Raw genomic sequence first — 16,664 nt, forward strand, 5'->3', positions numbered from 1 at the left:
TAAAAGAGAGAAAGATAAATCAAAGAAGAGAAGATGGAAAGAAATATATTCATGACTGTTTATGTGAATGGGGTGAAGTCATCCATAAAATGGAAGCAGATAGCATAATGGATTATAAGTCAGGATTGAATAATAAATTGTCTACAAGAAATACATTAGAAACAGGGAGGTACACATGCAGTTAAAATAAGGGAATAGAGCAGAATCTATTGTGTTTCACTTGATGTCAAAAAGGCAGATATAGTGATCATAATCTCAGCTAAAGCAAAAGCAAAACTATAGCTAATTTAAAGACAAGCACTAGAAAAAATATTAATGAGTATGTTTTGTTCATTGTGTCATTGTTACTATTTTGGAATTAACATTTACCTGTATATCACTGCATTTATTAAACTTGACTATGAAAGAAAAGAAATATAGGATTACAACTTAAAAAGAAGACAATTTCAGTAAAGATTGATCCAGTTACAAGGAAAATATTTGTCTCATAAAAATTTGTTAGCATGCTTTATTTTTTATTTTTATTTATGTAGTATAGATATTAGTTGCTCTTTAAATGTTTAGTAGAATTTGCTGCACATCTATCTTGTCTATAGGCTTATTTTTCTCTTGTAAGTTTTTCTATAGCTTTTCATAGATTTTTACAACAATAATAAAAATTAGTACTTTTGTAGCATTTTTGGAGTTTGCAGAATGCTTTACAAATATTATCTCATTTGATTGTCATCATAATCCCAGCAAGTAGATGCTATTTTTTTAAAATTAAATTTTTTAAAATTTATTTTAATAATATATCATTTTCCATTTACATTTAAGAGGGCTTTCAAATCCATTTTTAAAGATTTTGAGATCTAAATTTTTTTATTCTCTCCTTCCTTCCCTTATCTTTCTCCCCTCTTCACACTGGCAAGCAATTTGACATGGGTTATGTGTGTACATTCATTTAAAACATATTTCCATATAAATCATGTTGAGAATACTGTTCTTAATGCCAATAAAATAGTTCAAAAACCAGGAATCAGTCACAAAGCTTGAAAAAATTATCTCTGTACTTTGGCATTCAATGCATTCTAAGTATGTTTGTTCTATGTAACAATGGAAATAGACTCCAATTTGGATTATGACTGACATTATTATAATAAGCCCCTTACAAGTTTACAAAGTACTTACATATATTAATTAATATTTCCTCACAACAATTCACCTCCACCCATTTATTCTACTCTTAATGAAAAAAAAGACACAGTATGCAAAAATTTATATTTTATTTGAATTCAAAAAATTTAAAATAGCTTTCAAATTCAGGGAAGTACCATATGCCAGGACACCAGGGGAAAAGCCTCATATACAGAGACAGATAAATTAACACATATATACTTCAGACAAGCCAAGGGGGTGTATAGATTACATATTTACAATGCCGGTTATTTTCTGTAAACCATATTTATACATTTTATTACATTTACAAAAAAAGGATTCTACTACTTTTTACCTACAATAATGAAAAAAATTTACATTGTTTCTTATTTTTTCAACTGTACAAACTTTGTTTCATAAAAATATATCTCTGTACAAAAGAGTTTCTTTTTTTTTTCTTTTTCTTTCTTTTTTTTTCTTTTTTCTTTTTTTTTTTTTTTTTCCCCATGGGCTGGAGGTGTGCAAGTAGTGAGTTTGGGTGTTGATGAGGCAGCCACAAAAAAATTCCCTTAAGTATTTCTAGTTACTTGAGAAGATCTTGGCTACCCATTTGCAAATGAATGATTTCTCTCCTCTGCCCTTCCCCCTCAGTCTTCAGAGAAAATTCCAAAAGTGGGAAAGGGGAGAGGAGGGAATATGAAATGGATTATTTGGAGAGAAGCATGTAGTGGGAAAAGGGGTTGGGGACTGGGGACAATACAGCAGCCAAATAACTTTCTTCATTTTATTCAAAATGAAGAAAAGCAGAAGTATAATTGTGAATGAAGTATCCTTGTCTAATTCCTTCGGCTGCTGTGATGACCCAAATACTGTGCATTATTACTAATGGATGCTGTAGCTACTGCCAATGTAGTTTTCTCCTGGCTTTGGTCAATCTCCATATTAGGTTATTAGAGATTTTCAAGAGAGTGTTTCTCATTGACAAGATTCAGAGAGGTATCAAATTTCCCAACCCTTATTCCCACTACCGAAATTTAATAATAACTAATCTTCAAACACATAAAATTTAGAGATGACAAAGCTGCATATTTCTAATTGTTATTTCAAGATTTAATGTGACCTAATAATTCTGGTTACTGCTAAGATTTGTGTCCAATGTTGGCATTTGCTGGAAACTGAACCTTAGAATAAGTACTATGTGTATACATACACACAGGCACAACACATGTGCTTACAAACATATAAGTTCACACATGCAGAAATTGGCCTATCAGAAAATTAGCATTAGGGACCTCCTCAATTTAGGACTTTTAAACTAATTCAGTTTAAAAAAATCTTTTAAAGTCATAAAAGAGAGAGTTCAAAACAAGTTAATTTTATAAAGCTATTTTTTACTTTCATTGTTAAACAAATAAAACAGTGAAAATATTTTCCAAGTCCTCTTTCAAACAGATTAAAAATATGAGAAGCTTATTAACTTAATTTATTTGTGTAAAAAAAGTCCCAGAAGGTTTTGCTCCCTATGCTATTACTGTATGTAGGGCCAGAATTTTTCTTTTTCATTGATACAAATACACACCTGCTCAAAACTTGCCCTCCAACATGGGTAGTAAAATTCTGTTTCTAACATTGTTTTGTTTCTCCATTTGTTCTTCCCTGCCTGGATCAAACAGCCAAATTTAGAATCTCTTGGTACATCAGGAACTGTCTGTTCCTCTGTTCTCTTGGTCCCCAGACTCTGCTTTACTACCTAGATTCATGGTACCTCCCTACTGTTCTCTGCCTTTGTGAGCTCCTGGTTCCCAACTGTTTCTCTCTCTGAACCTGGTATTCTCATTATGCCTCCCTACCTAATCAATTACATGGTCTCAACCATGGTTTATCTTAGATTTCAATGGATCAGTGATCTCACTGATGTGAGTTTCTATTCATTAGTGAAATCAAAACTATCTGTTTTATAGTTACTGCGCAATTATTATCCATGTTTTTTCCCCTCCCCCATAAATATTCCTTATCAGACCTCTTCTAAATTCCTCCTCCTTAACTAGGTTTCTGGGTCTTAGTTTCTCTTGGCTCACCTTATCTGTTCTTATTCATGACTCAATATACATTTTGAAATCACTAGTTTGGAGCAAATGAAACAAAATAAGTATTTTTCAATTTCCCTCAGAATTTTCTTCAGACTTGCCTCACTTGTGACTTCCATTTTGCAGATCAATCTATTTTCAAATTGATGATTTTTGCCCCCAAATCATAATATATAGGCATGGGTGTTTGGAAAGTGAGAGTAGCAATTCAATACTGCTATCTGTGGTGAAGAATTTTTAACTTTTGTTTCTTGATTTGCTGGCTTGAATCTCTGAGATAAAACTGATATATTTTTTCCTTTGCTATCTTTCTTTTCCAATAAAGGATGTGGCGCATGGCATTTTCTTAGCTCCTTTGGTCACTTCTGCAGGACTCAAAAAATTAGAGGAGTATATTTATGTGTGTGTATTTGTGTAAGCACCCAATATTCTGTTCATTTTTTCTCCATAAGGGTTCTTGCTTCTTCCTGTTTTCTCAATCCTTGCCCCAAGGAATGGTTTCAAATGCAGGGTTTGATGGGTTGAATTTCTAAGATGGTGAGGTGAAGGGCCTTAAATTCCAGCAGCAGCAGCAGCAGCAGCAGCAGCAGCAGCAGCAGCAGCAGATAAAGACAAGACAGATGATGGTGATGTTGCACACATTGTTAGCTCAAGTCCTGCCCTGTGAAGAACTATGGGTGAGGTTGAAGAAGAAAGACAAGAAGTAAAACATACCGTTTAGTTAGAAGATACTTTCCCTTTATATATATATATCACAATCAGCCATGATTCACTTGCCTCCACATTTACCCTAATCTTAACACTTGCACATTTATGAGGAAAACACAAAATATTTAAGAAATAGAGGAAAGGGAGTTCAAAATTTTGGCTTGAAGAATTTATATTTCAGCTATGATATATAGCTCATTTTCTTGACCTAGATACTAAAATACCTCTGTACCTAGAAAGGAAATGCTGTGGGAATTTTGTTTCCAATAAAAATTTTTTGTGGCATCTAAATACCAATAATGAATAGATATAGATCATAACTATAGATCAACCATGCTCTTCTCAGAGGACCATAACTTTACAGCTGCTCCTAGACTGTTAATCCTGAAAGAAGGAGGGGTTGGGGGGAGGGAGAAGGGAGGAAAGGAAGTCAGTGCTGGAAGAGAAATGCAAGTAGGATTAGTAAATAATAGGATAATAGAATTTTAGCTGGAAGAGGCCTTGGTGATCATATAAACCAATCTCTTATATGATTAAACTGAGGTATAGTAAAGGAAAGAGAGATGCCCATGCTCCCATGGCTAACAAGGTTAGGATTTGAAAAATTTTAACCCAGATCCTCTAATTCTAAATCTGAAATACTTTTCACTACCAGGAGAGTAGGAAAAAATTGAAACATGCATAGACCATCATTGAGGCAAAGTGTAGAGTTTTCATAAGAAACTTATTGCAGGAGAGGAGGAGGAGGTAAAATGACAGAGAAAAGCCAGGAAGTTACCTGAGCTCTCCCCAGTTTTACTTGGAAATAACATAAAATCAAGCTTCTAAATGGATTTTGGAGTGATAGTACTTACAAAAAAGAGATATAAAAACTTTCAAGCTTTAAGATAACAGGTTTCAGGAAATGTCTGCTCATTGGGTAAAAAGGAAGCCTGGTATAGATGGGGTCTGCACAAGCTAGGAGGAGACTTTTCATCATAGCACAGATCAAAAACTCAGATCATGGCTCAATAGGTCAGGGGCACATCAGATCAGCTGTAAGGCTTTCACTGTTGGCACAGAAAATTAATTGCCAGCCCCAGGACCATGAAGTAACAGGCATGGCTAGGCTGAGCCATGCTAGTGGAGAGGACCAATTACTAACTTCTGAGATTTCAATCCAAAAGCCAGTGAGAAGGCCACTAGACACCACTAGAAGAAACTTAGGAAAGTATACTTTGTGTCCAAGGAGAATAATTCAATTATACAAGTCACAAAATAGGAAAAAATGAGACAGGGGGAAAGAACCATGACTTTAGAAAGCTAATATGGAGAGAAGGAAGATCAAAACACAAATTTAGAAGAGGACAACAATGTCAAAATGTCTATATGTAAAGCCTCAAAGAGGAAATGAATTGATCTCAAGACTCAAAGCTTTCTTAGAAGAGCTCAAAAAGGATTTTTAAAATCAAATAAGAGAAGTAGAAGAAAAATTTGGAAAAGAAATGAAAGCTATGCAAGAAACAGTCAATATCTTAGAAAAAGAAAGACAAACAAATAAATTTCTTTAAAAATGCAATAGACCAAATTGGGAGGAGGGGAAATCTACTCAATAAAACAAATAATTAAGTAGAATTAGCCAGCTGCAAAAGGACATATAGAGTTCATTGAAGAGAATAATTCTTTAAAAATTAGAATTGGGAGGACAGTTAAGTGGCACAGTGGATAAAGCACCAGCCCTGAGTTCAAATATGACTTCAGACACTTAATACTTCCTTGCTATGTGACCCTAGGCAAATCACTAAGTGACCCCAATTCCTTCAGCAAAATAATAATAATAATAATAATAATAATAATAATGTAAAATAAAATTGAGCCAGGGGAAGCTAATGACTATGAGACATCAAGAATCAGTCAAACAAAATCAAAAGAATGAAACAATAGAATAAAATGTAAAATACTTCACTGGAAAAAAGTTTTCCTGGAAAATAGATCCAGGAGACATAATTTTCAGAATTATTGGACCACAAAAGCCTGAAAGCCATGATAAAAAAAAAGAGCTTGAAAAGCATCTTTCAAGAAACCATCAAGGAAAACTGCTTTGATATTCTATCTAGAACATAGGGTAAAGTAGTCAATGAAAGAATTCACTGATCATTTCCTGAAAGAGATCTCCAAATTTCAGAATTGTCAGGTAAAGGAGAAAATACTGCAAGTACTCAGAAAGAAACAATTTAAATATCATGGAACCACAGTCGGTAATACACAAAACTTAGCAGATTCTACATTAAAGGATCAGAGAGCTTGTAATATCATATTCTAGAAGGCAAAAAAAGTTTAGATTACAACCAAGAATCACTTACCCAATGAAATTAATTATAATATTTCATGGGAAAAAATCAATGAAATAGAGTATTTTCAAGTTTTCCTTATAAAAAGAACAGATTCTGACAGAAAACTCAATCTTCAAAAACAAGACTCAAGAGAAGCATATAAAAGGTATAAAGTGAAGAAAAACAATCAAACACATTATTCAATAATTTTAAATTGTTTACATCACTACACAGAAGGAAGACATATATAACTCTTGAGGATTGTACTTCTCTTGACACAAATAAAAGGAGTATACATAGCCAAAGGTTTTGGGCATAGGATGACTTTGATGTGATGATATAAAAAAATTAAAGAGTGCAACAATGAATTGTAGTGGAAGAAAAGGAAAGAGGGAGGCAGAATAGTGTAAATTATATCACATGAAGAGTCACAAAAAACCTATTACCCAGTAGAGGTAAAAAGTGAAGGGGATGAGCATTGTTTGAACCTTACTCTTATCACTTTTGTTTCAAAAAAGGAATAGCATACAAACTAATGTGAGCATAGAAATTTATCTGACCCTATAGAAAAATAGGAGGGGAAAAGGGAAAGAAAAAGGAAGAGAGAGGCTGAGAGAAGGGAGAAGATTGAGGAAGCTGTGGTTAGAAGCAAAACACTGGTGAGAAGAGAAATGGTAAAAGAAGGGAGAAAAATATAGATGGGGAAAAATAGGTTGGAAAGAAATAGTAATCATAACTGTGAATGTGAAAAGATGAACTTTCTCATAAAAGGGAAGTAGTTAGAAGGGACAATTAGAGTACTACAATATGTTGTTTACATGAAATGCATTAGAAAAAGAAAGGACACACAGTAAAGGTAGAAGGCTGGAGCAGAATCTATTGTGTTGCAGGTAAAGTAAAAAAAAGCAGGGGTAGCAATTCTGATCTCAGACAAGCAAAAGGAAAAATAGATCTAATTAAAAGACATAAGGAAGGAAAGTACATCTTGTTAAAAAGTATAGACAATGAAGTGATACCAATATTAAACATAAATGCACCAAGTTGTATGGTGTCTGAATTCTTAGAGAAGTGAGTTATAAAAAGAAATAGAGAGTAAAATTACACTAGTGAGAGACCTTAACCTCCTCCTCTCAGAACTAGATAAATCTAACCACAAAAATAAATAAGAAGTCAAGAATGTGAATAGAATTTTAGAAAAGTTAGATATGATAAGTCTCTAGAAAAAACTAAATAGGGATAGAAAGGAATATACCTTTTTTCTCAGTGGTACATGGCATCTACACAAAAATTGACCATTATTAGGTCATAAAAACTTCATATTCAAATTCAGAAAGGCAGAAAATTAAATGATTTCTTTTTAAATTGTGATTCAATGAAAATTACATGCAATAAAAGGCCATGAAAAGATTTATCAAAAATTAATTGAAAACTAAATAATCTAATCCTAAAGAATAAGTGGGCCAAACAAATAGAAACAATCAATAATTCCATACAAGAGAATTGCAATAATGAGACAATATATCAAAACTTATGGGATGCAACCAAAGTAGTTCTAAAAAGAAATTTTATGTCTCTAAATGCTTATATGAATAAAATAGAGAAAAATCAGATCAGTCAATTGAGCATGCAATTTAAAAAGAAAGAAAAAAAATAAATTTGAAATCCTCAACTAAATACCAAGTTAGAAATTCTAAAAATCAAAGACGATAGAAAGTTAGAAAACTACTGAACTAATAAATAGAACTAAGAATTTGTTTTATTAAAAAAAACAATAAATTAGATATATTTCTAGTTAATTTGATTTTTAAAGGAGAAAAAAACCAAATTACCAGTATCAAAATGAAAAAAAGGCAAATATACCACCAAATAAAGAGGAAAGTGATGCAATAATGATGATTTTAGATTGATGATATTTATTTAAAGGAAAACCCCATTTATTCTCATGCTGTCTTGTGTTTTCCTTTAAATAATAAGTAGCATCTATCCAAAACCATCAGCAGTCATTATATATGACAGAGATAAGTTAGAAACATTTTTAATAACATCAGGAGTAAAAGAAGGATGACCAATATCATGACTATTATTCAATATTATACCAGAAATTTAGGTTGAGCAATAAGAGAAGAAAAAAATATTAAAAGAACTGGAATAGGCAACAAGTAAACAAAATTAATTACATAATTTATCTGGAAAAACAAAAAGTCAAGAATATCAAGGGAATCAATTTTAAAAATATGGAAAGAAAAGAGGTCTATAGTACTAGATCTAAAACTATATTTTAAAGCAACAATCATCAAAACTATTTGTTAGTACCTAAGAAATTAAATGGTAAATCAGTGAAATAGAGCATGTACAGAAGACATAGTAATATGTGCTTACTGGTTGAAAAACCCAAAGACCACAGCTTCTGGAATAAGAAATCACTATTTGACAAACACTTCTGGGAAAATTGGAAATTGGCATGAAAGAAATAGGTACTGATCAAGATCTAATACCAAGATAAGATTGAAATAGGCACATGATTTAAACATAAAGGATGATACTCTAAGCAAATTAGAAGAGTAAAGAATAGTTTACCTGCCAGATATAGGGAGAGAGGAAGAATTTATTACCAAACAAGAAACCAAGAACATTATGATATGCAAAATAAATAATTTTGACTACATTAAGGTAAAGAAAAGTTTTATATAAACAAAATAACCAAGATTAGAAGGAAAGCAGAAAGCTGGAAAATAATTTTTATAGGCATTGTTTCTAATAAAGTCCTCATTTCTAAGATAGAGAACTGAATAAAATTTATAAGAATTTAAGTCATCCCCTGATTGATAAATGATAGGATATGGACAAGCAGTTTTTAGATGAACAAATTAAAGCTATCGACAATCATGAAAAAAATGTTCTAAATCAATAACAATTAGAAAAATATAAATTAAAACAACTCTGAGGTACTATCTTATACCTATCAGGTTGGCTAATATGACAGAAAAGGGAAATGATAAATGTTCGACAAAATGGGGGAAAATTGGAACACTAACACATTGTTGGAGGAGCTGTAAACTGATCCAATCATTCTGGTGAATATTTTTGGAGCTATGTACAAATGATTATATAATTATACATACCTTTGATCCAGCAATACTATTACTAGGTCTGTATTACAAAGAGATCATAAATGAGGGAAAAGGACTCATATGTGCAAAAATAATATTTATAGCATTTCTTTTGTGATAGTAAAGAACTGGAAATTGAGGGAAAGTTCATCAACTAGACTATGACTGAAATAATTGTGATATATGAATATAATGGAATATTATTGAGCTATAAGAAATGATGAACAGGTGGATTTCAAAAAAACCTGGAAATACTTATATGAAGTGATATTTATTTAAGGGAACTTTATATACCGCAACAGCAATATTGTTCAGTAATCACCTATGATTGGTTTAGCTCTTTTTAACATTATAATGATGCAAGAGAATTCCAAAATACTCAAGATTTAAAAAATACTATCCACATTCAGAGAAAGAAATGTGGAATCTGAATGAGGATAGAAGCAAACTCTTTTTACCTTTTTTTCGTTTTTTGTTTTTTGTTTTTCCTTTCTTGTGGTTTTTGCCTTTTATTATGATTCTTCTTTTACACAAGTAATTACATGAGAATTGTGGAAATATTTAACATGACTGTGCATGTATAACATATCAGACTGATTGCTGTCTTGGGGATAAGGGAGAAGGAAGGAAAGGAGGGAAAAATTTTGGAATTCAATATCTTATAAAAAATTAATGTTGAAAACTGAAAAAAAAATTGGAACCTAAGTTCTGTATGGTTAATTTTTTTCCTGCTCTTATTTGCTTACTTTTTGCCCAACTCCTTATTGAGTAAATTATTTCTCTTTGAATTCAAGCAATATCTAGTGTTTAATCAAGGCATGACTATGTGAAGTGCTTTTCCTAGGGCTATGACAAATCAGGATTATGACTGTAGCACTTGTGTGCTGGGGATCCCTGAAATGAGTCTAATCAGAAAGAATTCAAGGAATAAAATGCTAAAGATTTTATCCTACATGGATGGGGTACAACTGAAGTCCTACTTGTCAAAGCTGATTCTAGAATCACCAAATGGAAAGAGTAAATAATTGCAACATATAATTTAAAGTTTTTTTTTTAAATTCCCTACCCCCAATTTTGTCTCCTTCCCCAGGTTTTTTTTCTTTCCCCACTTTGTTTTAAGTCCAGAATCTGGTCTCTAGCCTCCTCATGCTAGACAACATATATTCAATGTTTCCTCCATGAGACCATGAGAATGTTCATTTTATCTAAACTTATTTTATGTGATACATATTTACAACTTTGGAAACATGTAGCTAAGTGTTGCCTGAAGTCAGGAAGTCTCTCCTTTCATTCTGTCTCATTCAAGTACTAGCTGTATTGTGGTTAAAACATAAATTTATTATTGTAAATTTCTTATTTGTCATTATACTGCTATAAATAACCTCCATGAAATTGTATGTTCAATTATATAAATGACTTTACAAATGTAATTGATTGTAGATTTACTGCTTATTGCTGGGCTTCTGTGTGCTAAAATGCTAAAGTTCATTATGATAGTTAAGGGGGCATGATGGCAAAGAATGATAATGTTTTTACTTGGTAAATGGAAGCTGGCTAAACAATGGATGAAATATATGTTGGAACCATTGGGTCTGGAGGAAAAGAAATAACAATAAAAAAAGCTATAATTCAAAAGAAGGGGCTAAGTGTCTAAGGAGCCTGATAAGACTCAGAAAATAATTCTTGAAGGAAGTCTGTAGAAGGAGAGATGTAAAAGAAGCAAAGACAAGTAAATGAAGATAAATGCAAAAGAATGGTACAATCCTGCATGAATAGGGTTAGAAAAACTACACCTCAAATTAATCTTTCAAAAAAATGCTAATGGCCAAGGGAGCTTTAAAAATAGTTGCCAAAAGAAAAAGGGGAGAGATAAACTTAATTTTTTAATTTAATAGGATGACAGCTGAAGACACAAAGAAAATAGAAATACATAATTCCATTTTTTCTCTAACAAGGAGTTTTAAAATTCCTATATCCAATAGTTATCCTTCAATTATTCCATCTTTCCCTATGCTTTCCTACCTCTTACTTTATTCTTCATCTTTAATGTGACTTCTAATCACCACCCAACACATTTCCAGACTATCAATACTGCTGCATTAGCTACATTCTCATTCTCTCTCTCTCTCTCTCTCTCTCTCTCTCTCTCTCTCTCTCTCTCTCTCTCTCTCTCTCTCTCTCTCTCTCTCTCTGTCTCTCTCTCTGTCTCTCTCTCTCTCTCTCTGTCTCTCTCTCTGTCTCTCTCTGTCTCTCTCTCTGTCTCTCTCTCTCTGTCTCTCTCTCTTTCTCTCTGTCTCTCTGTCTCTCTCTCTCTCTGTCTCTGTCTCTCTCTCTCTCTGTCTCTCTCTCTCTCTCTCTCTCTCTCTCTCTCTCTCTCTCTCTGTCTCTCTGTCTCTCTCTCTCTCTCTCTCTCTCTCTCTCTGTCTCTCTCTCTCTGTCTAACAAATCTTCTCGAAGTGAAATAGTTCAATTCTATACTACACCCTAACTTGTCCTGTGGTCAATAATATATAGTCCTGGATTATTTTTATTATTTAACTTCTTCATTCTGATTAAATTGCTCAGGAAGAAACCATGAAACAGCAGCATGTGTCCACTGGAAATTTATCTTGTTTAGTCTTAACTGTAGCTTACTGCAGCAAAGCAATCTTATGCCCCACTAATTGATTCTCTATCCCATATACCACTTTGGCTATTGTAAGTCCCATTAATACTTTCTCAGTCCATCCAACCCAGGTTAAATCTGATCATTTCTTCTCCTTCCCAGTAGGGTGCTATTTCTGCCATTTCTTCATTTTACCATCACTTAGCATAGTAAGTACCTATTTGTTGAATTCTAATAGAATAGAATAATATTCTTATATAATACTAGCATATAATGACATTCTATTCTAACTAATCTTAAAATCACTGTTCTTCAACATGACACCATTTGGGCTTTTTTTTGGCAGAGATTTTGCAGTAGTTTGCCATTTCCTTCCCCAACTCATTTTATAGATGAAGAACTGAGGAAAACAGAATAAAGTGGGTTGCGTAGGATGACAGAGCTAGTAAGTGTCTGAGATCATATCTGAAGTCATGAAGATGAGTTCTCTTGACTAGAGACTTAGGATTTTACCCATAGTACCATTTACCTTTCCTACTAACAAATAACAAACAAATGTAGAATGAGAATCATCTTAAGTCCACTTAAGATCACTGCTTTTCACTACCCTGAAGGGAAAAAGTTAAGATTCTATGCTTTAGTATCCTTTATTTCCCTTATTTCCCATGGTATCAGATATCTGATGAGAGAAGGAAGTTTCTTTGATTACTTTGAGTCAACTGTAATCAGCTAAGAGAAAACCCATGAGAGAGGAATGGCTAGAGGAAGTAAGTGGTTTTAAGAGAATATTTTACAAGGGTGTTCCCAAAGAAGTCAGTAATTACTGCTCTATTAGAAGAAACAGAACATTAGCTTTAGTTTATTTAACTATGTTGTAACATCTTCTTTGTTCAAGATTCTTACAAATTTTATTTAAAAATATTTTGTCTGAGATCAAGAAGGAATTCTGTTGATCTGGACATTAAATTCTCTAAACCAGAAACACCTGAATTTGGGACAATGATAAATTATGGTTTTTTAAAAGTGTTTTTGGCAGGCCTGTATCTATAACATAGAGTACCATATCATACTACTTCTCTTTCCCCCCAGTCCTCTACACACACTTTGGAAATTGCATTAAGAGAGGCAGAGAATGCATAATGAGTGGAGGAACAGTCTTGCTTTGTTGTGTAGTGGTGAAACAACACCTGGAGTATTTTAGTATTTTAGTAAGAACACTAGCAAACTGAAAAACAGAGGTCCAGTTGGATGAGGAGGAGAAGGCTAAAACATGTGCTTTATGAGGTCAAGTAAAGAAAATAGAGATGTTTAGCATGGAAGAGAAAACAATATAGGAACCAACAAAATTATGGCCTTCAAACATCTGAGGTGTAGTCATAAAAAAGAGGGGATAAGGGTAGTCTATGCTGTCTAAGATGGAATTTTTAGTGTTTTTCCCCCTCCTCGATTAGGACTATGATTGGCTTGGAACTAAGAAAGTAAATGAATAAAGGAAGGTGTATTGGCTTGGGGGATAGAGAGAGATGTTGGCAAGCTCTGAGAATGCTATAGAACTTTTGCTATCAAAAAAATAGGTCACAGAAGATTGAAAAGAAAAACTCTGAGAGTGAATCTGCTTGCCTTGGACATGGTAGATTTAGTGAGATCCCAGACTGTTCCCTTATGGTCTGAGGATAAGACCAAGATGAAACAAACAGAAGAAAACAAGATTTTCAGGAAGTCAAAACAAAAAATAGTATGACAGGCTGGACCCTGATGAAAAAACAACAATTGGTTGTTATTTCTCTGATTAAGTATTGATTATCTGTTCTCTAAGACTCAACTCAATTTTTTTTTTTGCCATTATGGGCCAGATATAAATAGAGTCTTTCCCATTCAACTCAAGGCTGAAGTTAATGCCTGACTTCTTTGAAGAGCAGAGAGGAAATACAAGAGCAGTTATATTTCTGAATCTCTTATCATATCCTTGCAGACAGCTTCAGGTATCTGCTTTGGCCCTATGCCAAGGAAACATCATATCAAAAATATAGATTAAGACATAGATGTTATGTTTACAATGTTTACAGAAGGACAGGGAACAAACTGGATTACGTTGAAACACAAAAAGATCTCAATAGGCTAGAATGATATACTAATTCTGACAAGTGAATTTGGATAGCAATAATCATATATTGCAAATTTTTTAATAAAAATAAATATATTTTATGCATCTAGATATATATATTCTGTACCTCTGGATGGAAGGTATCACCCACATACAGTTATTCATGAGTATGTATGTATGTGTGAGAAGGAATTTTTTAGTAAGCCTCATAAGGTAGGCTGAGAATTTTCTTTTTCCCCTAATTCCCCTCTCACCAGCTGCCGAAGATGGCACTCTCCTTGGCAACAGCAGCAGCACAGTGCCTGCTATACAGCTGTGCATACTGTGCTGACCGTGAACTCTGCCTCAGGAGCCATGATGTCTGTGGGCTGGAGGTTGCGGTCATACATGGGGTTTTCAAAGGTGGCCCGGACATTGGTGTTCTCATGGCCAGCATACCCATTAAATGGGACTTTGGGTCGCCGTCTGTAGGGAAGGAAAAATAAGTTTAGGACAGGAACAGAGAAGTAAAGCGAAAGTATCACATCACTTGCCTGCAGAACCATGCAATTGTTCTGGCTTATGTGACTGAGATCTGGCTGAGAGATGTAGGACATTTTCCTAGGCCCAGATCACCAGCTTCATCTTTCCCCAAGCCTCCTACCTGTGTTTATAGAGATAGAGCACGAAGCCAGCGATGATCAGACCAATGAAAGGCACAAGGATAGCTGCAGCTACCGAACTACTGTTCGAAGCCAAGTGACGGCCGATGGACTCGGGGTCTGTCTCCAGCCGGCTGAGGTCTGTAATGGTTTAACCCAAAGTCACAGTCACAGTCATAGTCAGAGCTGGGGTAGAGCTGTTGCTAGCATATTATTCAGGCATCTGGTATCAGGAAAGCCCTGCTTGGCGTGCTGAGAAAGCTCAAATCCTTGATTAACCACCTACCTTCCTGACCATGGCACCAGAAATACTCTGAAGAGGTGCCTGTGTTTAGGAGAATTCACAGATCTAAGCAAAGTGAGCACTTTATTATTGACAAAATTATAGATTAAAGTTCCTAGTGCTAATTTGAAAAAGGGCTTTGACTTGAAAAGGTCAAAATTTGTTTTTCTTCTTTACTAGGGCACCTTTACCTTGGCCATTATTCTTATCATATAAGGTAACGTCCCCAACCACATGTCCTATCTGTTTTTCCTTCCCCCCATCCCAAAACATATAAACACATTGAAATTCATGACCCTTAGCTGGGACAATATGTCCTATTAAATACAAGGCATTGTGGTAGGTGCTGGGGATTCAAAGGCAACAACAAAATAGCTGCTGTCCTTAGATAATTATGTTCTTCTGGGAAAATGTGCCCATGCAGGCACACAATATAATGAGGAACATCCTAGTAGTCAGAATTGAACAAATGAAAGCCCTAGAAAGGATGAGTATTATGTACTTACAAAAGCCTCAAGCAGAGATGCTACAGCTAAGGTATGCACCAAATGTGTTCTGATTTCAGGAAAAGGTTGAACTAAATGCTCTTTCAGTTTTCTTCTACATCATATTCTTAGACTCTATGCTTTATCTCCCCAATGAACAGAAAACAGACCTGGGTCTAGTTGTCGGTATGATAAATAAACCATATTTATAAAAAAGAGTTAAGCAGTAACACACACACACACACACACACACACACACACACACACACACACACACACACACACACACACACCTGCCTGAAAGAATAAGACACAGAAGGTATGGACTAGAATGCATCTGCTGCAGACCTCATGATAAAGAATGATCAGTCCTTTGGTGAATTTTTTGCTTAAGATCCCAAGCATCTTCATAGTACAACCCTAAGCCATAAGACCACTCCCAGGTCTTTCAGGGGAATACACAGAAGTATGCTAGAGCTAGCTCAAATCATCTTGTGAGAGCAGACAGTTAAATTTTCAATGTGAGTATTTATATCACAGAAATTAGCAAATATCATAAAATCAGAACTTAACTTACTGATTAGTTGGCTGTCTAGACTTAGGAAAGTGCTGGGAAAAAATGTTAATAATGAAGATTAAACTTTAGAGTGTTAAGCACATATTTTATCCCCTATGAAGATCTGGTCATTAATCATTTACTAGCATCCTACTGGACTCACACCATAGGAAGACACAAAAATTGAAACATGGGGAAAACTTCACTGCTCTGCAACAAAGAGGCCCTCTCACTTTCTTCTCTGACAACATACCTGGAACTATTCTTATAGAACCAGGACCAATTTAGCGCATATAAACTCAAGTATCTGGTTTTTATAAGCTAATAATATGAAATGCTGATGGCTAGAGTAGGACTATTAGCAACAACTGAGTATCTCCATACTGCCCTCCTTCTTGATTGTGGCAACAGCTGTAAAGGATGTTGGAAATCATCCGGTTCAATTTCCTCATTTCAGCTTATTAATTCTACTCAAATTGCTCTCTCAAATGTCACCATTGACCTACTAATCACTATAAAAAGTTGAACTTATTTTAATCATCAGCCTTCTTGTTCTTTCTATAACATTTTACCAATGTTGAGTGTCCCCCTTCTTTTGGCTACGCTGTCCTCTATAGGCTTCCCACTCTCCTAGTT

At 34.1% G+C, this 16,664-nt stretch overlaps 1 protein-coding gene across 1 annotated transcript in view; it reads right to left on the bottom strand.

Annotated features, from left to right (window-relative positions):
- Window positions 1-1,248: 1,248 nt before the first annotated feature.
- Window positions 1,249-16,664, bottom strand: part of CSMD2 (CUB and Sushi multiple domains 2) — a 988,708-nt gene continuing 973,292 nt past the window's right edge. The window contains 3 exon segments of the mRNA XM_074305059.1: window positions 1,249-3,895; window positions 14,318-14,528; window positions 14,707-14,845. Coding sequence (XP_074161160.1) covers window positions 14,369-14,528; window positions 14,707-14,845 — 299 coding nt within the window. The 3' untranslated portion in view covers window positions 1,249-3,895; window positions 14,318-14,368.

Source organism: Sminthopsis crassicaudata, chromosome 3 (assembly GCF_048593235.1).
Source record: "Sminthopsis crassicaudata isolate SCR6 chromosome 3, ASM4859323v1, whole genome shotgun sequence".
Lineage (NCBI taxonomy): Eukaryota > Metazoa > Chordata > Mammalia > Dasyuromorphia > Dasyuridae > Sminthopsis > Sminthopsis crassicaudata.